Below are 23,378 nucleotides of genomic sequence, written 5' to 3'. Positions count from 1 at the left end.
TTACTTTAGAGTTTGCTTCACCTGTTCTTGCGTCATCAAATTAGACTTAATGTTCAGTTCTGGTCTCAGGAGAATGATGTAACATTTGGGGATGAAGATGCAGCCCAGGAGTCCAGCACTGGAGGCCAAGATGGAGAAGACCTCCACAGCCACCATGTACTTCCCTTTGGTGCTGAGGTAGGCTGGGATGAAGGAGATCCAAACACTGCAGAAGACCAGCATGCCGAAGGTGATGTACTGAGCTTCATTGAAGGCGTCCGGAAGTTTCCTGGCCAAATATGCTACAATAAAGCTCAACACAGCTAAACATCCCATGTAGCCGATCACAGCATAGAAAGCAGTAACAGAGGCCTCGTTACACTGAAATATCATCTTTCCAATTTCTACCTCGGTGTTATATTCCAGATACGGTGGAGAGATGGTCAACCAGAAGATGCAGATCATAACCTCCCCAGAAGAACACACCATCAGAAGAGATACAGAAAAATGTCTACCCAGGCATCTCCTTAGTGTCCAGCCTGGTCTGGTAGCTCTAAAAGCCAAGACAACAGTGACTGTTTTAGAGAAAACCGAAGACACTGAAATGGTACAAAGAACCCCCATAGCCACTTGTCGTAAAAGACAAGACTCCTTGGTGGGAAGTCCAATGAACAGCAGAGGACACAAGAAGGACAAGATCAGTGAGAGGAGAAGGACCATACTGACATTTCGATTATTGGCTTTTACAACAGCTGTCTCTTTGTGTTTGGCAAACAGACCAACCACAACACAAGTCAAGAAACATAGAAAAAGTGCAGCAAGAACAAAACACGATCCAAGTGTATCTCCATAAGATAGGAACACAATAGTCCTTGGAACACACGTGTCTCTTCTCTCATTAGACCAGCTGTACTCCGGGCACTTCAAGCATCTCTCCATATCTACAAAACAAAAACTATCAGTAAAAAATAAAGAAAAAATATTCTTGAGAATTAAAGAAGATCAAAGCAGTGTCATGAGAATATTACATGATGTGCTCCTGCTTCCTCATGCATGCCTGAATGTGCTGCTGCAGTGTCTGATGCAACTACTAGCATATTCCTGTATCCACTCTTACCTGTCTGGACTTTACTTCAGTGTCTCCTACTCCCATACTAACTCCTCTCCAGGCCTGCTGTGTGTTGTATTGTGTACCTCAAGGCTCTGTCCTTGGACCTTTCATCTCCATTTACATTCATGGTCTGGGAAAGTTAGTAAGCTCTTTTGGTTTTCAATATCACCCCAAGCTGATGACACCCAAATCTATTTATCAGCTTCTGACCTATCTACAATCAGGGATGCTCATCCGGATTTAGGGTATCTGAACTACCCAGAAAATCCGAACTCGGATTCGGATCCTGGATAGCTGTGTAAATACGAATAGCACTATCCGAGTTAACTCAGACATCTATCTGAATTCCGGAATCCGGTCGGATACTTAGGTTGGATATCCAAATCCGGATACGGTAACCATGGAGATGACTCCATGACTTAATTGAGCCAATCAGAGGGCTCCCAGCCTAAGCCCTAGCAACCAATCACAGAAGAGAACCCCGCAAGCCCCTCCTGTACAGTATATAAGGAGGGGTGCTACGATGATAAATCTTATCCTTGCTTGTGACTGCTCACTGAGAGACATCTCCAGTGCTGCTGGCCTAGCAAGTGCTGTATACAGAAATAAACCTAACGTTTTGAGTGCTAAACACCTTCACTAGACTATTGTTCTATTGATTTTTAGTTAGCTAGCTTGTGTAATTGTTTGATTTTATTCAGTGACAGTCAGACTCTGTGCAGCAGCAGCTGCTAGTTAGGTCCTGTGTCTGTGTGTGTGCTGCGCACAGGCCAGGCCTGCTGCTGGCCTGATATTAGCCTTAGCTACAGTATAGGTTAGGGAATTGGATTACTGTGTTATTGTGTAGTTAGTACTGCAGTGCTAGTTAGTTGTTAGAATAGTACTGTGTTAGCTTACTACAGAGTACTGCAGTGCTGCTGTGCTGAGCAGTGTCAGTGTGACAGTTAGACAGTTAGTGTGCACTGTCTTCTACTCTGCTGTCTGTCACTCCGTGCTGATTTTCTTTAAAGTCCAACCCCGATTTTAATAAAGTACAAGTACCCCACATCATCTGGTGACATCATCACATATAAGTTGTACTATGTTTACTGGCACAGGCAGCTGAAGGAGGGGCAGCAAGGCCAAGAGGAGAGGGAGCAACATTGTGGTCACCATCAGCAGTTCTGCCACGTCAGTGTCCATTCTGCCGCTACCCACTGGCCATCCAGCTGTTAGGGGGAGTCACGCTGCAGAGACGCAGCAGCGTGTAGTGGCCATTTTCCAGCTGATGGTGGATGAGCAGGCCACCATCAGCTCTACAACTGAGACCTCCACCCCCACCAGCACTCATGTTCGCAGCAAGTTGGCAGTGGTCAGACTCGGAGCACCAGAACCCCCTCTGCCACTCCTGCCGACAATGAGGCCTGTTCAGCCAGCCAGTCCTCAGTGGCCTCCTCTGCTCCCTCCGCCGCTTTCCTTGCAAGGAAAAAACGCTGCCAGAGACTGTTGGGCAAGTCTTTCCCTGTTGTTGGCAAGAGGGGAACATGAAGTGGCTGGGAATCACTATGCCTGCCTTACCACCCTTTACCACCACCACAACCTCCTGGCTCCTCCTGATTGTTAACTATTACTAACTAAGCCGCCTGGTTCAAAAATTTTTTACAGCCGTGGTACCAACGGTAGGTGCCACAGACTTAGTACAATCTCTTGCATGCTCATGGCACATGTTACACCTGCTGCTGCTGCATTGCCCTGCTCCTGCTGCCTGTGCTGCTCCCACCACTGCTGCTGTGCTAATACCACCTATATTTAACCCAAAACACAATTGCTGTGTAATTTTTTTGAGGTGTCTGGGCTGAAAACTGTCATGTCCCAGTTGTGTGGTTGGACTTTGGACACAATGTGAGCTGCATGACCGCTGTCTGGAACCTAGTCCTGATGTTAATTTACAGCCATTTTTTGTTGTATTTTACCTCCCCACATAATCAATTGGTGTTTCTATTAAAAAAAAAAAAAAAAAAAAAAAAAAACATGATGCTTCATGCATCATTTACTTTAAAAAAACGTTTTGGAAGCAATTCAAAGGCCACTTCCGGTTTTCTATACAGATATCCAAATTAATTTGGGTTTACCCGGATAATGGGTTCGGATATCAGATTCTATTTGGATACCAGAACGTTCAGATTCGGATATCCGATTCAGATCTGGATTTCTAGCTATCCGGATCCGAATCAATTCGGATTTTAAAAAGGGGTATCCGAGCATCCCTGTGTAAAGAATAGCGGAGATGCCGCCGCATGGGCAAGCGGCATCGTGGCCATCTCCACGTTCCAGCCGGCGGCTTCTGCCACACAGCAACATGCTGCTGGTTCGCCTGGTCCTTCTAGTGCACACAGATTGAGAGCTACGCGCGCGTTAGGTGACAGGACCTTTATGCAAGTAAAAGGGGAGCTAATCAAGCCGGTCAGCTGACTCCAGCTATGCTCCGGATTGGCTGAGTGACTGGGGCGGCACTGTGGAGCGCTCTGGGTATTTATAGGACTTGCCTGTCTGTTGCAAGTTGTCTGCTGTTGTGAATGCTTACGTGTGAGCGCTCAGACCCTAGTCAGATCTTACAGTGTGTTAGAACCAGCCGGAGCTGGGAATTCACACTGAGTCAGATTCCGTTGATAGCTTTAAGTACTATTGTATTGTAAGACTTGTGTACAATTCTTTAGTCTAGTTCCCAGGTGTTGAAACCAAGGACTTCACACCTAGACTAGGATATTGCTATATTGCTACTGTTCATCTGTTAGTCTAGTTCCCAGGTGTTGAAACCAAGGACTTCACACCTAGACTAGGATATTGCTATATTGCTACTGTTCATCTGTTTGTCTAGTTCCCAGGTGTTGAAACCAAGGACTTCACACCTAGACTAGGATATTGCTATATTACTACTGTTTATCTGCTATGATATCTCACCTTTCTGACTACTCTCTTGCTTACTGATTCGGTACTTCTGCCTATCTGATAACTGTTGCCAACACTGCCTGTAACTGGATACTGAATCAGTCTTCTGCCTCTGTACTATATCTGTCCGTTCGTTGCTGACCTTGCTTGTCTAACCTTTCTGCCCTCACTAGTGGGTCTTGCCACTAGTGAGGGAATACTTTAGGGCTGTCACCTCACCCTTAGGTGATCAGCCTTGCTGTACTGTCTGCGACACTTGCTCCTCAGGTGCCTGTTAGCTGCAAGCAAAGTCTGTTGATCACCTGCTCCTCAGGAGATCATCTTGCAGCACAGTCAGTGGCTCCTGCTCCTCCGGAGTCCACTGGCTGCAGTACAGTCCGATTCCCTTGCTCCTCAGGGAATCCTTGCCTGTAGTACAGTCATAATCACTCATTCTATCTGTGACCACCCTTGCAGCACAGTCAGTGGGCCCTGCTCCTCAGGTGTCCACTGGCTGCAGTACAATCTGAATTCCCTGCTCCTCAGGGAATTCTTGGCTGCAGTACAGTCTGTATTCCCTGCTCCTCAGGGGATCCTAGGCTATAGCCTAGTCTTGATCACCTGCTCTTCAGGTGATCATACTCTCAAGCACCGTCAGTGTTCCCTGCTTCTCAGGTGTCCACTGGCTGTAGTGCAGTCTGAATACCCTGCCCCTCAGGGGATCCTTGGCTGCAGTATTGTCTGTATCTCCCGCTCCTCGGGAGATAAGTTCTCCAATTACTGTTGCATCAAACACAATACCACATTAGGTGTCCTGTGTCTAGCTATACTAGTATTATTGGTGATTCTGCAGATCACCACATAATCAGGTATAGCATCTGTATTATTGGTGATACTGCAGATCACCAATAATCAGAAAAATCTGACACCAATCGTTACACCCAGTCTACAAAATTAGCTTGAGTCCCTGACTGTCTATCTGCTGTCTCTACATTCATATCATATTGTTCTCATATCATCTCAAGAACAATTCCAGAATCTATCCCTTCCTTTCACAGGAGGCATCTAAATTCTTGTACATGTTCCAATCATACAGTATCCCTCTGGACTATTGTAGCACCCTACTCTGCAGTATACTAAAACCAGACTGGCCCCTCTCCAGTCCCTACAGTACTCTTCTGCCCTTCTTATCCACTTCTCCTCTCATCCTCTGACGCAGTTCCTTCCTGTAAATCTCTCTCGCTACATATTACCAAAGGATCCAGTTTAATCTCCTCATCCTATCATACAAAACTCTACATAAGTGGTCACCTCCTTACATTTCCACACTAACCTCCAGATACCTCATGCCTGAAACCTTTACTCGTCCCAGGAGACTCTCTTGTCTGCTACTAGCTGCATCACTCATGTCCTCTCACTCCTGCATCTGGTGGGAATCACCTCTCAGGAGCATCACCTCTCCTTTAGAATGCTCTCCCTCAAGGCTGTTGGTCATGCTCCGAGAATGAAAAACTTCAAACACTCTCTCAAAACACACCTGGTCAGACAAGCCTATAATTTGCTATAGGTAGCCTTGGAGGTATACTGCCTCATCCATTAACCCCAAACTTCAAAGGCTGTAGTATGAATCAGGCTTGCACCAATCTCCCTGCTCTGCTGCCTCACATTATATTGCCTGGCCTGGTGCTGCCATTTTGGTGTCTAGCTGCAAGCCTGTCAAATAGGCCTAAAGTTAGGATTCATCGGGGTGTAGACTATCATGAATGAGAGGTTCTACCTCTAAAGGGGCCCATACACCTAACGATTTTAGCAGCAGCTTCACAGATTGTGATCGGTTTCATGCTGAAATTGATTCACAATCTGTTTGCATTAAAGGTGGCCATACAATCCCTCTCTGATCAGATTCGATCAGAGAGGGATCTATATGTTGGTCGATCTGATGGCAAATCGACCAGTGTATGGCTACCTTAAAAGGGACATCAGTGAGCCGTAGGCACTGAGTTACTGTTTATTTCTGTATTTTTGAGGCACCATGTTTAGCTAACCCAACTTTTAGCCTTCTTATCCAAGGTGGCACTGCACCCTCCCCCCTCTCTTGAACAATTTTAACCATAAGGTTATGGATCTAATATTGCCAAGAGCTATATTCAATGTTCTGTTGGAGGTTCCCCAAGACCTGGCAATCAGCAGTTTATCAGAGATGGAGAAATCACGTAGATGTTCATCTCGTTTTTTTTTGTCAAGATTCTGTCAAGAGACATCAGAAGATCAAACTTGTTTTTGTTTTAAATTAGATTATTCCCTGCCTTGTGTAAGCCTTGAGAAAATGGGAAATTTCCTCAAAAGGTGGATTTCATTCATCACCTAGCATCTGCTTTAGACACTAAAGGTCAGGCCCTGATTCATATTACAGGATCCTATAGGCACAGATGTCCTTGCTCCCTAGACTTCACCTTCCATGAACCTACAAACTCCCGCCGCATCGCATGTGTGCTGGCTGTCCCAGCTGTCACTTTTCCCTTACTTCTCTTCCCCAACATAGGTAGCTACAGGTGCCCCTTAATATTAGGTAGCCGGAGGTACCCTCAGTATAAAGTAGCTAGTGGTCCCCCCTACTGAAGGGAGATCTTGTCAGTGAAATCCCAAGAGCTGGGTGAGTAACCTTTCATTCACTCTCTCATAAGGAGTCTGCATAGATAAGGCAGGAGGGAGGCACTTGGGGAGGAGAGTGAGCCACCTTAACATCATCATACGCCTTTAGGTTCATGCCTACAGTGCCTTACGGTAAGGTTTATCTCCACCCTTACTGCTTCCCTGCCAGAGGATTGTGGACACTAAAAGGTATAAGCAGTATGAAGTATGCAGGTACGATATTCCTTCTTTCTGAAGAGCGTTATGAATGAGGTAGACCCGTAGGATTATACAGTGATATTTACGCTCTCACCAGTGGCGTTAGTGATCTCTCCTTCTGGGCACGGGGCACAGTCATAGCAGCACCTGTGGAATCCTTCCTTAGGATTTCTGTGATATCCCGGGAGGCAGCTCACACTGCAAACAGAGCTGGGCGGAGTCTGGCAGGGAATGAAGAACTCGTCATTTATCATTGAAAGCAGCATAACATGGGATCCGTTAAAAAGGGAGCCTGAGCTGCCTGTATGAAAAGGGCACCTCCATAGACATCAATGCTATTTCTGCAAATATGGGCTACAAGGTGGTGAAAAGGGCACCAAAGTTTCGATATAGGTTACAAGTGGGCGCCCCTTTGTAGCCCTTAATTTTTATTCAGCTACAAGGTTTTCGGCTACAAGGTTTTTTATTCTGCTACAAAAGGGCACCCTTTTACAGGCAAGATTTTTGATTTGGTGGTGCAGGGGGGGTTAGCAATAGGCATCACAAGTGGTGGTGGTGGGGGGGGGTCTTATGGTTAGGCACCACTAGGGGGGTAAGGGTTAGGCACCACCGGGGGACATAGGGTTAGGCACCACCAGGGGAGTCTTAGGGTTGGCACCACCAGGGGAGTCTTAGGGTTAGGCGCCACCTGGGGGGTCTTAGGGTTAGGCACCACCTGGGGGGGGTCTTATGGTTAGGCACCACCTGGGGTTCTTAGGGTTAGACACCACCAGCAGAGTGTCAGGAACCCGCCCCGCGGCAAGCCTGAAGATACGGTTCCCAACTGCGGGTTTGACCAGATCGAGAGGGGAGCAGCCTTAGTTAAGCTACAACAAGGCTGTCTCCCCTCAAAGCACTTCTTACTGCCACCACTAGCTGCTGCTAGACACTTCCACTCTGCTGTCAAGTGATCTGCACGCAATCCGTGTTTTCAGCTTTGCGCTTTAGGCCGAATACGGGAACGCAACGCACACACACACAGTACAATCGTACAGTAGCACGGCACAATCAGGCACGGACTTTGTAACGTAAATTACACTTAGTGATGGGCCGAACCTCCGATTTTCGTTTTGCAAACCCTGTTCGTGAACTTCCGCGGAAGGTTCGGTTCGCACGAACTTCCGTAAACCGCAATAGACTTCAATGGGGAGGCAAACTTTGAAAACTAGAAACATTTATGCTGGCCAGAAAAGTGATGGAAAATATGTTCCAAGGTGTCTAACACCTGAGATCTTTCAGTGACTACAAGAGGGGAAAAACATTTTTCAAAAAGACCTTATAGTTTTTGAGAAAATCATTTTAAAATAACTCCTTCTGACCGTGGGAAAATTAAACGCCCGCCGACTTTAGCAGTTAATAGCAAAGCCCCTTTGAAAGCTAGAAACACCAAACTTGTAGGAAATGTTAAAGGGGCACTATGGCGAAAAATTGTAAAATTTAAAATATGTGCAAACATATACAAATAAGAAGTCTGTGTTGCTGTCACAGTAGCTAGTAGAAATGTGACAGAAGCGACAGGTTTTGGACTAGTCCATCTCTTCATGGGGGGATTTTCAGGGATTTATTTATTTTCAAAAGCACTTAGTGAATGGCAGTTGCTCTGTCTAACTGCCAAAAAACTGTGTAGCGAGCAGGGAGGCTGGCCAGCATCATTGTTTAAATCCTTTTTCTGGAATATCTTTACAAAGAATAAAAGCCATGCTGAGAATCCCCTATGAAGAGATCGACTAGTCCAAAACCTGTCGCTTCTGTCACATTTCTACTGCCTACTGTAAGTGACAGCAACATAGGAGAAAAGTAATTTATGGCTCATTTTACTCTGGAAAAAATGTATTTCTTATTTGTCTATGTTTGCACATATTTCAAATTTTACAATTGTTCGCTATACTGCCCCTTTAACAAGAACAGTGGGAACAAAAGGGACATTTTTTTTTTCAAAAAGACCTTATAGTTTTTGAGAAAATCAATTTTAAAGTTTCAATGTAAATTCTCCTTCTGACCGTGGGAAAATATACCCCCGCCGGCTTTAACGGTTAATAGCAAAGCCCCTTTAAAAGCTAGCAACACCAAAATACTGGGAATGTTAAGAAGAACAGTGGGAACAAGAGGAAAACATTTTTTTTTCAAAAAGACCTTATAGTTCTTGAGAAAATCGATTTTAAAGTAAAAAAAGAGTCGGTTCATTAAAAAAGAACCGATTCATTAAAAAGATCTGGCTCATTCCTGAGCCGTTAGTATAGCAGAGAATGCATCTTAGGCAGGACGTGAAGCTGCTGGCTCCCGCTACTGTCTCTCCCCACCTGCCTGCACCTGTCAACCCCCACCTAGGCTGGCACCCACCTTGGGTGAAAAGTAAAATAGGGAGCCCAATGAAAGCGGAAAAGTGAAATAGGGAGCCCGATAAAAGCCTATGGGGGATTTGACCACATTTGCACCCCGGTAACTCTAGTTTGCAGAGATGTAGGGAACCCAACTTTGGAGTAAAAGTATAACAATATGCCTTCTACATGAGACATGTCGTGAGATTCAGACGTTGCTAACGGCCATGGCTGCGATTTATGTTCATCAGAATCTCCACAATTGATATTGCCCAAATAAACAGGTTTTTGTGACCCTAGGCTATGACCTCTTTGGTCTAGGGGCCCGAAACTCACCAGTTATGATCCCCCTAACAGTTCCTACACTGCTAGAAAATGTGCCACTGCTGAGCAATTGCCCTTTGAAATGGTGTGAGATTTTGGAAAGTTAAATAGGAGGCCCAATGAAAGCCTATAGGGGATTTGACCACTTTTGCACCCCGGTTACTCTGGTTTGCAGAGATGTAGGGAACCCAACTTTGGAGTCAAAGTATGCCTTCTACCTGCATGAGACATGTCATGAGATTCAGACGTTTCTAACGGCCATGGCTGCAATTTATCTTCGTCAGAATCTCCACCATTGAAATTGCCCAAAAAACAGGTTTTTGTGACCCTAGGCTATGACCTCTTTGGCCTAGGGGCCCGCAACTCACCAGTTATGATCCCCCTAACAGTTCCTACAATGCTAGAAAATGTGCCACTGCTGAGCCATTGCCCTTTGAAATGGTGTGAGATTTCCCACGCCAATATCCACGGTAAATGATCCAATGAACAATGTATCCTCTTATGTTCCGATCTTCAATTAAGTTGATTGAAGATCTCCGACGCTTCCCACATAGTAGAGAATGCATCCTTTCAGATGCATAGCTGCCGGCTCCTGCTGTTTCTCCCCACCTCCTCACCTGTCACCCTCACCTAGCCTGGCACTCGGTGCACCCATGGGTGCCAGGCTAGGTGAGGGTGACAGGTGCAGGCAGGTGGGGAGATACAGCAGCTGAGCCAGCAGCTTCATGTCCTGCTCAGGACGTATTCTCTGCTATACTAACAGTTCATGAATCATCCGGTTCTTTTTTATGAATCAGTTCTTTTTTATGAATCGGCTCATTTTACTTTGAAACTTTAAAATTGATTTTCTCAAAAAGTATAAGGTCTTTTTGAAAAAAAATGTTTCCTCTTGTTCCCACTATTCCACTTAACATTTCCAACAATTTTGGTGCTTTTACTATGTAAGGGGACTTTGCTATTAACCGCTAAAGTCGGCGGCCATTAAAGTCTATGGGCGAACCGAACTTTGAAAAAAGGTTCCCGGTTCTCTGCGAAGGCGAACCACCCTAAGTTCGCCTGGAACTGTTCGCCGGCGAACCGTTCGGCCCATCTCTAATCACACTGCAGTCTCTCTAGGCTATGAGCGTTAGCTTAGTACAGCAGAAGTCACACTTATTAAATAACAATTTAATATTCCAGAAAAAAAAGTGGAACAATGCAGAAAATAATATATACAAAAGATTTACAAAAACAAAGTAAAAATTACAAAATAAAAATTACAAAGATACACACAAGACAGTTTGCATAAAATAACAGGGACATAAATGTTACCAGCATATACAGAGCGTTGTTTGCAGGAGAACGCAGCTTCTGACCAGTAGTCGGGGCAGCTCTAGCGTCTTTGCTATCTCTATAGGTTACAAGTGGGCGCCCCTTTGTAGCCCTTAATTTTTATTCAGCTACAAGGTTTTCGGCTACAAGGTTTTTTATTCTGCTACAAAAGGGCACCCTTTTACAGGCAAGATTTTTGATTTGGTGGTGCAGGGGGGGTTAGCAATAGGCATCACAAGTGGTGGTGGTGGGGGGGGGGGGGGTCTTAGGGTTAGGCACCACTAGGGGGGTAAGGGTTAGGCACCACCGGGGGACATAGGGTTAGGCACCACCAGGGGAGTCTTAGGGTTGGCACCACCAGGGGAGTCTTAGGGTTAGGCGCCACCTGGGGGGTCTTAGGGTTAGGCACCACCTGGGGGGGGTCTTATGGTTAGGCACCACCTGGGGTTCTTAGGGTTAGACACCACCAGCAGAGTGTCAGGAACCCGCCCCGCGGCAAGCCTGCAGATACGGTTCCCAACTGCGGGTTTGACCAGATCGAGAGGGGAGCAGCCTTAGTTAAGCTACAACAAGGCTGTCTCACCTCAAAGCACTTCTCACTGCCACCACTAGCTGCTGCTAGACACTTCCACTCTGCTGTCAAGTGATCTGCACGCAATCCGTGTTTTTGTAGTCGGGTCAGCTTTGCGCTTTTGGCCGAATACGGGAACGCAACGCACACACACACAGTACAATCGTACAGTAGCACGGCACAATCAGGCACGGACTTTGTAACGTAAATTACACTTAGTGATGGGCCGAACCTCCGATTTTCGTTTTGCAAACCCTGTTCGTGAACTTCCGCGGAAGGTTCGGTTCGCACGAACTTCCGCAAACCGCAATAGACTTCAATGGGGAGGCAAACTTTGAAAACTAGAAACATTTATGCTGGCCAGAAAAGTGATGGAAAATATGTTCCAAGGTGTCTAACACCTGAGATCTTTCAGTGACTACAAGAGGGGAAAAACATTTTTCAAAAAGACCTTATAGTTTTTGAGAAAATCATTTTAAAATAACTCCTTCTGACCGTGGGAAAATTAAACGCCCGCCGACTTTAGCAGTTAATAGCAAAGCCCCTTTGAAAGCTAGAAACACCAAACTTGTAGGAAATGTTAAAGGGGCACTATGGCGAAAAATTGTAAAATTTAAAATATGTGCAAACATATACAAATAAGAAGTCTGTTTTTTTCCATAGTAAAATGAGCCACAAATTACTTTTCTCCTATGTTGCTGTCACAGTAGCTAGTAGAAATGTGACAGAAGCGACAGGTTTTGGACTAGTCCATCTCTTCATGGGGGGATTTTCAGGGATTTATTTATTTTCAAAAGCACTTAGTGAATGGCAGTTGCTCTGTCTAACTGCCAAAAAACTGTGTAGCGAGCAGGGAGGCTGGCCAGCATCATTGTTTAAATCCTTTTTCTGGAATATCTTTACAAAGAATAAAAGCCATGCTGAGAATCCCCTATGAAGAGATCGACTAGTCCAAAACCTGTCGCTTCTGTCACATTTCTACTGCCTACTGTAAGTGACAGCAACATAGGAGAAAAGTAATTTATGGCTCATTTTACTCTGGAAAAAATGTATTTCTTATTTGTCTATGTTTGCACATATTTCAAATTTTACAATTGTTCGCTATACTGCCCCTTTAACAAGAACAGTGGGAACAAAAGGGACATTTTTTTTTTCAAAAAGACCTTATAGTTTTTGAGAAAATCAATTTTAAAGTTTCAATGTAAATTCTCCTTCTGACCGTGGGAAAATATACCCCCGCCGGCTTTAACGGTTAATAGCAAAGCCCCTTTAAAAGCTAGCAACACCAAAATACTGGGAATGTTAAGAAGAACAGTGGGAACAAGAGGAAAACATTTTTTTTTCAAAAAGACCTTATAGTTCTTGAGAAAATCGATTTTAAAGTAAAAAAAGAGTTAGTTCATTAAAAAAGAACCGATTCATTAAAAAGATCCGGCTCATTCCTGAGCCGTTAGTATAGCAGAGAATGCATCTTAGGCAGGACGTGAAGCTGCTGGCTCCCGCTGCTGTCTCTCCCCACCTGCCTGCACCTGTCAACCCCCACCTAGGCTGGCATCCACCTTCGGTGAAAAGTAAAATAGGGAGCCCAATAAAAGCGGAAAAGTGAAATAGGGAGCCCGATAAAAGCCTATGGGGGATTTGACCACATTTGCACCCCTGTAATTCTAGTTTGCAGAGATGTAGGGAACCCAACTTTGGAGTAAAAGTATAACAATATGCCTTCTACATGAGACATGTCGTGAGATTCAGACGTTGCTAACGGCCATGGCTGCGATTTATGTTCATCAGAATCTCCACAATTGATATTGCCCAAATAAACAGGTTTTTGTGACCCTAGGCTATGACCTCTTTGGTCTAGGGGCCCGAAACTCACCAGTTATGATCCCCCTAACAGTTCCTACACTGCTAGAAAATGTGCCACTGCTGAGCAATTGCCCTTTGAAATGGTGTGAGATTTTGGAAAGTTAAATAGGAGGCCCAATGAAAGCCTATAGGGGATTTGACCACTTTTGCACCCCGGTTACTCTGGTTTGCAGAGATGTAGGGAACCCAACTTTGGAGTAAAAGTATGCCTTCTACCTGCATGAGACATGTCATGAGATTCAGACGTTTCTAACGGCCATGGCTGCAATTTATCTTCGTCAGAATCTCCACCATTGAAATTGCCCAAAAAACAGGTTTTTGTGACCCTAGGCTATGACCTCTTTGGCCTAGGGGCCCGCAACTCACCAGTTATGATCCCCCTAACAGTTCCTACAATGCTAGAAAATGTGCCACTGCTGAGCCATTGCCCTTTGAAATGGTGTGAGATTTCCCACGCCAATATCCACGGTAAATGATCCAATGAACAATGTATCCTCTTATGTTCCGATCTTCAATTAAGTTGATTGAAGATCTCCGACGCTTCCCACATAGTAGAGAATGCGTCCTTTCAGACGCATAGCTGCCGGCTCCTGCTGTTTCTCCCCACCTCCTCACCTGTCACCCTCACCTAGCCTGGCACTCGGTGCACCCATGGGTGCCAGGCTAGGTGAGGGTGACAGGTGCAGGCAGGTGGGGAGATACAGCAGCTGAGCCAGCAGCTTCATGTCCTGCTCAGGACGTATTCTCTGCTATACTAACAGTTCATGAATCATCCGGTTCTTTTTAATGAATCGGTTCTTTTTTATGAATCGGCTCATTTTACTTTGAAACTTTAAAATTGATTTTCTCAAAAAGTATAAAGTCTTTTTGAAAAAAAATGTTTCCTCTTGTTCCCACTATTCCACTTAACATTTCCAACAATTTTGGTGCTTTTACTATGTAAGGGGACTTTGCTATTAACCGCTAAAGTCGGCGGCCATTAAAGTCTATGGGCGAACCGAACTTTGAAAAAAGGTTCCCGGTTCTCTGCGAAGGCGAACCACCCTAAGTTCGCCTGGAACTGTTTGCCGGCGAACCGTTCGGCCCATCTCTAATCACACTGCAGTCTCTCTAGGCTATGAGCGTTAGCTTAGTACAGCAGAAGTCACACTTATTAAATAACAATTTAATATTCCAGAAAAAAAAGTGGAACAATGCAGAAAATAATATATACAAAAGATTTACAAAAACAAAGTAAAAATTACAAAATAAAAATTACAAAGATACACACAAGACAGTTTGCATAAAATAACAGGGACATAAATGTTACCAGCATATACAGAGCGTTGTTTGCAGGAGAACGCAGCTTCTGACCAGTAGTCGGGGCAGCTCTAGCGTCTTTGCTATCTCCAAGGAGCTACCCGTTGTGACTATCCTAGGCCACTTATATAGTCCGCAGTGTGGCCCGGGGGTATTTAATGTTCAGTCCCAAAACTAATGCAATCTCTCAGATTGTCATATCCTTTCTGTGATATGCAACCTTCAAAGCTTTCCTGTTTTTACACATAGACTTCAAACCACCTCACACACTTCCAGTAGGCTGTCATATGTAAACTTCAAACGTTCCTGTGTTAGCTTCCACTGTCCAGACTCATTTTAGTCTGGATTGTATTTTGGCTTGTTTACATATACACAAAGTTCAAAGCAATGCAACACCTTTGCAGGATGCAGGACAAAAGAGGGGCCCATTATCTAATTACCTCTTTCCTTGCTGGGAGGATAGGTTACAGGTGACAAAGCAAAGTATACATATAAGACAGTATTCGGACCAAAGGGTAGCTTTTCAGACCAAAGGGTAGCCGATCACCTGTATATGCTTCAAAGTAACTGTCTGATTAAGTGTTTCCTAATTAGAAGCAGACAATGGTAGCTTCTCCTGCTGGACAATGAATGCAGAGTTAATTTACATTTACATACAGGAACTCACATGAAGCCCACTGGCAGACTGGTATACATACACACATCTGACAGAATACACAGCGGACATAAAAATGGAAAATATGGCTTCTGTATTATCCCAACACCAGAACTAGCTGCGATATCATGACACAGAGTCTTGGGGTTAGGCACCACCTGAGGGTCTTAGGGTTAGGCAGCACCAGTGGGGGTTAGGGTTATGGGGAGGGTTCTGTGGGAGAGTAGGGAGAAGGTAGGTCATAATAATCACCAGGTGGTGTCTTAGGGTTAGGCACCTCCAGGGAGGTGTTAGGGTTAGGCTCCACGAGGGAGGTTATGGTTAGGCAATATCAGGGGAGGGTTCTGTGTGAGAGTAGGGAGCAGTTAGGTCATAGTAATCACTTTTCTTAGCTATATCTAGAGCTATTTTACAGCCCGACAATTTTTGCCTATAACAGCATCCTTTTTATAAACTAAAACTAGATTTTTTGGCTACACCAGGCACCCTTTGTAGTCAAATTTAGCATATATGGGCTACACAGGACACCCTTTGTAGCTGAATTTGGCATATGGGCTACACCTGGTGCCCTTTGTAGCCAAATTTGGCATATGTGGGCTACAACAGGTGTCTATTGTAGCCGGATTTGACATATATGGGCTACACCAGGCACCCTTTGTAGCCAAAATTGGCATATATGGGCTACACCAGGCACCCTTTTTGTAGCCGAATTTGACATATATGGGCTACACCGGGAACTCTTTGTAGCTGAATTTGGCACTTGAAGATCACAGGAGCTATAGGTTTTAAACATTATATCCTTTGGATTTTTTAGAGACTAGCCCTGTTTGTGCAAGTCATTCAAAGTTATATCTTTATTAAGTCACTTTAAAAATGTACAGGATAGGTCAAGTGTATGTATATATGTATACATTACTCTCAATTGAACACCAATATGTCAAAAGTAAGTAAATCAGTTTTTCAACAGGAGTTGGGGGCTTACTGTGGGCTTTCTACAGGTCCATGAGAACTGTGGTCTCCCTCGCCAACCTCTCCGGCCGCTCTGTTCTCCCAGGATCACCTCCAGTATTTTCCAAATTCGGACCAGTTGCAGTGTTTTGTGCCTGTGCGGTAGTACTGCACTGGTGCAGAATTATCCCAGCCAAGGGAACATGATGGGGGCGTGGTGCAGCTGGGCAGTGCCATGCAAAATGATCCCAGCCACAGGAGCATGACGGGGGTGTGGTGCAGAAGGGCAGTGCAGGTGCAGAATGACCCCAGTCATGGGAGGATGACAGGGGCGTGGTGCTGCTGGACAGCGCAGGTGCAGAATGATTCCTGCCATGGGAACATGACGGGGGCGTGGCGCGGTTCGGCAGCACGGGTGCAGAATGATTCCAGCCACGGGAACATGACGGGGGCGTGGCGCGGTTGGGCAGCACGGGTGCAGAATGATTCCAGCCACGGGAACATGACGGGGCGTGGCGCGGTTGGGCAGCAAAGGTGCAGAATGATCCCAGCCACGGGAACATGACGGGGGCGTGGCGTGGTTGTGCAGCAAAGGTGGAGAATGATCCCAGCCACGGGAACATGACGGGGGCGTGGTGCGGTTGGGCAGCACAGGTGCAGAAAATTTCCAGCCACGGGAACATGACGGGGGCGTGATGCGGTTGGGCAGCACAGGTGCAGAATGATTCCAGCCACGGGAACATGACGGGGGCGTGGCGCGGTTGTGCAGCATAGGTGCAGAATGATTCCAGCCACGGGAACATGACGGGGGCGTGGAGCGGTTGGGCAGCAAAGGTGCAGAATGATTCCAGCCACGGGAACATGACGGGGGCGTGGCACGGTTGGGCAGCAAAGGTGCAGAATAATCCCAGCCACGGGAACATGACGGGGGCGTGGCGCGGTTGGGCAGCACGGGTGCAGAATGATTCCAGCCACGGGAACATGACGGGGGCGTGGAGCGGTTGGGCAGCAAAGGTGTAGAATGATCCCAGCCACGGGAACATGACGGGGGCGTGGAGCGGTTGGGCAGCACGGGTGCAGAATGATTCCAGCCACGGGAACATGACGGGGGCGTGGAGCGGTTGGGCAGCACGGGTGCAGAATGATTCCAGCCACGGGAACATGACGGGGGCGTGGAGCGGTTGGGCAGCAAAGGTGCAGAATGATCCCAGCCACGGGAACATGACGGGGGCGTGACGCAGTTGGGCAGCACAGGTGCAGAATGATTCCAGCCACGGGAACATGACGGGGGCGTGGCGCGGTTGGGCAGCACAGATGCAGAATGAGTCCAGCCACGGGAACATGACAGGGGCGTGGCGCGGTTGTGCAGCATAGGTGCAGAATTATCCCAGCCACGGGAACATGACGGGGGCGTGGCGCAGTTGGGCAGCACGGGTGCAGTAATGATTTCAGCCACGGGAACATGACGGGGGCATGGAGCGGTTGGGCAGCAAAGGTGCAGAATGATCCCAGCCACGGGAACATGACGGGGGCGTGGCGCGGTTGGGCAGCACAGGTGCAGAATGATTCCAGCCACGGGAACATGACGGGGGCGTGGCGCGGTTATGCAGCATAGGTGCAGAATGATTCCAGCCACGGGAACATGACGGGGGCGTGGCGCGGTTATGCAGCATAGGTGCAGAACACCACCACTGGAGAAGATACCAGAGGAAATCCCGGGACAATAGAGCAGCTGGGGAGCCACAAGGGTTTGCACGCAGCAGATCACATGATAATTGCTGTGATAGCAGTTATCACGCTTTAGTGAATCAAGCCCTATAGGCGTTTTTGGCAAATTTTAAGCGTGAGCATTTTTTTCAAAAACGTCCTGAAAGCGTTTACACCAATAATCTCTATGAGACAGTTCCCATCTGAGTGGTTTGTTCCCGATCTGCTCAGAAAAGCGGTACATGGGCCATTTTTGAGGTGATTTTGCTTCAATGGAGGGTACAGGAAAAACGCAAATGCTCACAAAATCGCTTTGACCACAGCATCTTATTGATGCTATTGGTCATTGATTGCAGGTACTTAGATTGGTTAATGGAAACTGTGTGCCAATACACTGATCTGTGTACTAACGGGTGGCGATGTGAACACACGTGAGAGCGCGCATAGAACGATTGTGGCAAGATATGCATATCTACACTCCTGAAGCTAAGATACAGTTTCCAGGGGTGTAGATATACTGTAACATTGTCACTAAGTGGTTAACCCATTCAGGTTCCGTGGTTTTCACGAGAGAAATGTTCACCTCCCATTCATTAGCCTATAACTTTATCACTACTTATCACAATGAACTGATCTATATCTTGTTTTTTCCGCCACCAATTAGGCTTTCTTTGGGGGGTACATTTTGCTAAGAGCCACTTTACTGTAAACGCATTTTAACAGGAAGAATAAGAAAAAAATGGAAAAATTCATTATTTCTCAGTTTTCAGCCATTATAGTTTTAAAATAATACATGCCTCCATAATTAAAACGCACATATTGTATTTGCCCATATGTCTTGGTAATTACACCGTTAAAATTATGTCCCTATCACAATGTATGGCGACAATATTTTATTTGGAAATAAAGGTGCATTTTTTCCATCTATCACTATTAACAAGGTGCATCTATCACTATTAACAAGTTTAAAATAAAAAAAATATAGAAATATTTCATCTTTACATTGATATTTAAAAAGTTTAGACCCTTAGGTAAATATTTACATGTTTTTTTTATTATTGTAATGTTTTTTTTTTATAGTAAACATTTTATTTGGGTAGTTTTGGGAGGGTGGGGGGTAAACAATAGATTTATAATGTAAATGTGTGTTCATTTTAATGTATTTTTATTTTCAGTTGTAGTATTACTTTTTGGCCACAAGATGGCAGCCATGAGTTTGTTTACATGACGTCACTCTAAGCGTAGCACACGCTTAGAGTGACGCATCGGGGAGAGAACAGCCAGAAAAAGCACAGCTTCCGAGAGAAGCTGTTGCTTTTTCAGCGGGGGAGAGGAATCAGTGATCGGGCACCATAGCCCGATACATTGATTCCCTGGCTACCGAATCCGCGGCCGGGAGTGCACGTGCACGCGTGCGATCGGCCGCGGGGGCGCGCGGTAGCGCACATGGTTCCTGGATGTAGTTTCTACGTCCAGGAACCAAAATAGGTTAAATAAGTGATTTGGCAGGGGCGGCGGTGTACAGAGTTCAGCCGGCCCATAGGTGAAGTTGCAGGCTGAGCTACTGACTGTCACAAGCAGCAAGCGCCGCCCACAAAATGGCAGCTGTTGTATTAAGCATCCAGAGGCCGCGGCTAGACAAGATTTGGGGCACTTATGCTGGGCATCTGGGGCATCCCAAAACATATCCGTGGCACGAGCTCTGGATATAAGAGACGCGCCTGCGTCCTAATCTAAAAACAAAGGTATACTGTATATTATCCAGGAATTATTCATTCCACAAAAAGGGGATACAATAACAATTCCCTAGGTGAAAATCTTTCAGTATCACAAAAAATTCCTCTCCCTGATTTACATTCTGAAATGTATCACTGGTGGCGACCTCTTTAGTTCTGCCAGGTGATCTGTACGGAATGTTCGCTACTGAGAGTTCTATGCACAGAGGGAGATGCTGCTTGCCTGGCAGTTGGAAACTACTGTTATTTCCCACAATACAACAGACAGAAAACTGTCAGGGGTCATGGCTTATGACATCACATGGTGGGAGGGGTTTCACCACAATATCAGCCACACAGACCTTTGATGCTCTAGTTGAGAAAAAGATAAAGATTTCTCATAGGAAAAGGGGTATCGGCTACTGACTGAGAGGTACAGACTAACCAGCAAGCTCATGGTGACCCAGAACTCATTGGAGTGTGTAAGGGACTACAATGGTCCTAAAAACCCCCTTACTAAGATGTTAAGAAAAACAAAAGTTTGCTTTCCTAAAACAGAAAGAATTTGGGATAATTCAGGTTGGAGTGAGCTTGAGATGTCTCCCAGTGCATCACTGCTGAATATATGCAAATTAACCATTCTACCCTTAGAAGCTAAACACACCTCCAGAACCGCTGGAAAGCAATGATGTGTCAGCTTGTTAATTTGTACAGAGCCATAATAACCCAACATGCATACATACTGTTTCAGATTGTTTGATCCTCATCAGTGCATGGCATGGATTAATTTGGCTCTATGGAGTAGGGCTTGTAACACCGAGAGGGACAGACTAACCAGCGAACTCATGGTGACCCAGAACTCATTGGAGTGTGTAAGGGACTACAATGGTCCTAAAAGGCTACTGACTGAGATGGAGTTCAATCCTTGGATAAAGTTCCTCTTTAAACCATGGCAGCTTTTTCCTGGTCCTCTCTTTCCTGCTTCGGTTTGGACATGAAGTGCATCAGCTTCTGTAGAGATAATATTTGTTGTTTGCAGGCAGAACATACCTGAGTGAAAGCTGGATTCCACATTACCGCGCTGTCATCAATCTGTATCTGGGAAGCTCCACCTCTCTGGGAATAATATCCAGCTGTCTTTGTCTCTTTTGTTGAATTTGGCCACATCACTAAGTTTAAAATGTCAAACTTTGCTAGATAATTCCCCTCCTCATCAAAGGTCACCTCTTCTCCCCCGAGGGTCATCATCTGCATGTTCTTCAGATAATAATTCATCTGGAGGTAAGAATAGCAATAATACTTTCACCATTCATTCACCTGTTTAGACTTTTTCATATGACTAATTCACAGATGCGTCATTTAGTGTCCAATAAGTAATTTTGCCAAAAGGCATTTGTGATAATTCAGCTGTAATTGAGCAACTGTGGTTTCCCATAATGCACCACTCCTGAATGTGCAAATCATCTCTTTATGCCAGGCTTACATGCAGACCCGCTGGGGTATAGCAGGAAGCGGGGAAAAAAGGGCGCCGCCATTCACTCTCATAATAAATAACGTTTAATGGGCGCAGAGCAGGAAAAAAGGGCGCTGGAGCTAAATAAAGTTTACAAACGGCGCCTGGAGATTTTTAATGATTTATAACTGAACTTGTGGTGATTTAAGTTTATAAAATGCACCCGTGCCGAATAACGTTTATAAAATACTAAACATATTTATCTTATTTAACTAATTAAAACATTATTTAAAGTTTTAACCCTTACTGTTTGTAAAACATTATTATTCACAAAATAAAGCGATCAGAACGTAACGTAAATTGCAATATATTTTTTGTAGCCACAATTAGTAAAATATTATTATCCACATAATAAAGCGATCAGTAAGGGGGATGGTTAGGGTTAGGCACCACCAGGGGGGTCTTAGGGTTAGGCACCACCAGGGGGGTCTTAGGTTTAGGCACCACCAGGGGGGTCTTAGGTTTAGGCAACACCAGGGGGGTCTTAGGGTTAGGCACCACCAGGGGGGTCTTAGGTTTAGGCACCACCAGGGGGGTCTTAGGTTTAGGCAACACCAGGGGGGTCTTAGGGTTAGGCACCACCAGGGGGGTCTTAGGTTTAGGCACCACCAGGGGGGTCTTAGGGTTAGGCACCACCAGGGGGGGTCTTAGGGTTAGGCACCACCAGGGGGGTCTTAGGGTTAGGCACCACCAGGGGGGTCTTAGGGTTAGGCACCACCAGTGGGGTCTTAGGGTTAGGCACCACCAGGGGGGTCTTAGGGTTAGGCACCACCAGGGGGGTCTTAGGTTTAGGCACCACCAGGGGGGTCTTAGGGTTAGGCACCACCAGGGGGGGTCTTAGGGTTAGGCACCACCAGGGGGGTCTTAGGGTTAGGCACCACCAGGGGGGTCTTAGGTTTAGGCACCACCAGGGGGGGTCTTAGGTTTAGGCACCACCAGGGGGGTCTTAGGGTTAGGCACCACCAGGGGGGGTCTTAGGTTTAGGCACCACCAGGGGGGTCTTAGGTTTAGGCACCACCAGGGGGGTCTTAGGGTTAGGCACCACCAGGGGGGTCTTAGGTTTAGGCACCACCAGTGGGGTCTTAGGGTTAGGCACCACCAGGGGGGTCTTAGGGTTAGGCACCACCAGGGGAGTCTTAGAGTTAGGCACCACCATAGGGGTCTTAGGTTTAGGCACCACCAGGGGGGTCTTAGGTTTAGGCACCACCAGGGGAGTCTTAGAGTTAGGCACCACCATGGGGGTCTTAGGTTTAGGCACCACCAGGGGGGTCTTAGGTTTAGGCACCACCAGGGGGGTCTTAGGGTTAGGCACCACCAGGGGGGTCTTAGGTTTAGGCACCACCAGGGGGGTGGTTAGGGTTAGGCACCACCAGGGGGGTCTAGGGGTTAGGGATAGGTACAGGGAGGGTTCTGTGTGAGAGTAGGGTTAGGTATAGTTTTAGTAAAATTTTAGTAATACTTACTAATGTTTTACAACACTTATTACAAATGTAGTTGTATTTATATCATCGTTATAAAGAATATTTTCAGATTTTATCATAAGAACAAATCATAAATGAAGGTTATTCACAATAATATACAATTATAACAATTAAACACATATTATTGTTTTTTCAATAAACATAATTATAAGTTTAACTTTTGAAACAGGGAAGATTAACGTTTTCACAATTGCCGATTTCATAAACATTATTTAGTGATTTATAATTTTGTTAAACATTATTTGTAAACGAAATATAGCACACTATTTTTATAAACGCTATTAATGATTAACCACTTCACCACTGAGGGGTTTTACCCCCTGACCACCAGAGCAATTTTCACCTTTCAGCGCTCCTTTCATTCATTCGTCTATAACTTTATCATTACTTATCACAATTAAACGATCTATATCTTGTTTTTTCCACCACTAATTAGGCTTTCTTTAGGTGGGACATTATGCCAAGAATTATTTTATTCTAAATGTGTTTTAATGGGAAAATAGGAAAAATCTGGGAAAAAAATAATTATTTTTCAGTTTTCGGCCATTATAGTTTTTAATTAATGCATGCTACTGTAATTAAAACCCATGAAATGTATTTGCCCTTTTGTCCCGGTAATAAAACTGTTATAAAATTGTCCCTATCACAATGTTTGGCACCAATATTTTATTTGGAAATAAAGGTGCATTTTTTTCAGTTTTGCGTCCATCCCTAATTACAAGCCCATAGTTTATAAAGTAACAGTGTTGTACCCTCCTGACATAAATATTTAAAAAGTTCAGTCCCT

The 23,378-nt window shown here is 45.4% G+C and overlaps 1 protein-coding gene across 1 annotated transcript in view; it reads right to left on the bottom strand.

Annotated features, from left to right (window-relative positions):
- Positions 1 to 23,378, bottom strand: part of LOC137571095 (vomeronasal type-2 receptor 26-like) — a 46,689-nt gene continuing 23,311 nt past the window's right edge. The window contains exons 3-6 of the mRNA XM_068279776.1: positions 20,648 to 20,872; positions 15,957 to 15,964; positions 6,942 to 7,057; positions 1 to 920 (exon numbers count right to left, since the gene is read on the bottom strand). Coding sequence (XP_068135877.1) covers positions 1 to 920; positions 6,942 to 7,057; positions 15,957 to 15,964; positions 20,648 to 20,872 — 1,269 coding nt within the window. The remainder of the gene's footprint in view (positions 921 to 6,941; positions 7,058 to 15,956; positions 15,965 to 20,647; positions 20,873 to 23,378) is intronic.

The sequence above is a fragment of the Hyperolius riggenbachi genome, chromosome 4, assembly GCF_040937935.1.
Source record: "Hyperolius riggenbachi isolate aHypRig1 chromosome 4, aHypRig1.pri, whole genome shotgun sequence".
Classification (NCBI taxonomy): Eukaryota; Metazoa; Chordata; class Amphibia; order Anura; family Hyperoliidae; genus Hyperolius; species Hyperolius riggenbachi.
Note: the sequence above shows the minus strand (reverse complement) of the source record. Positions and strands in the feature narration are given on the sequence as shown.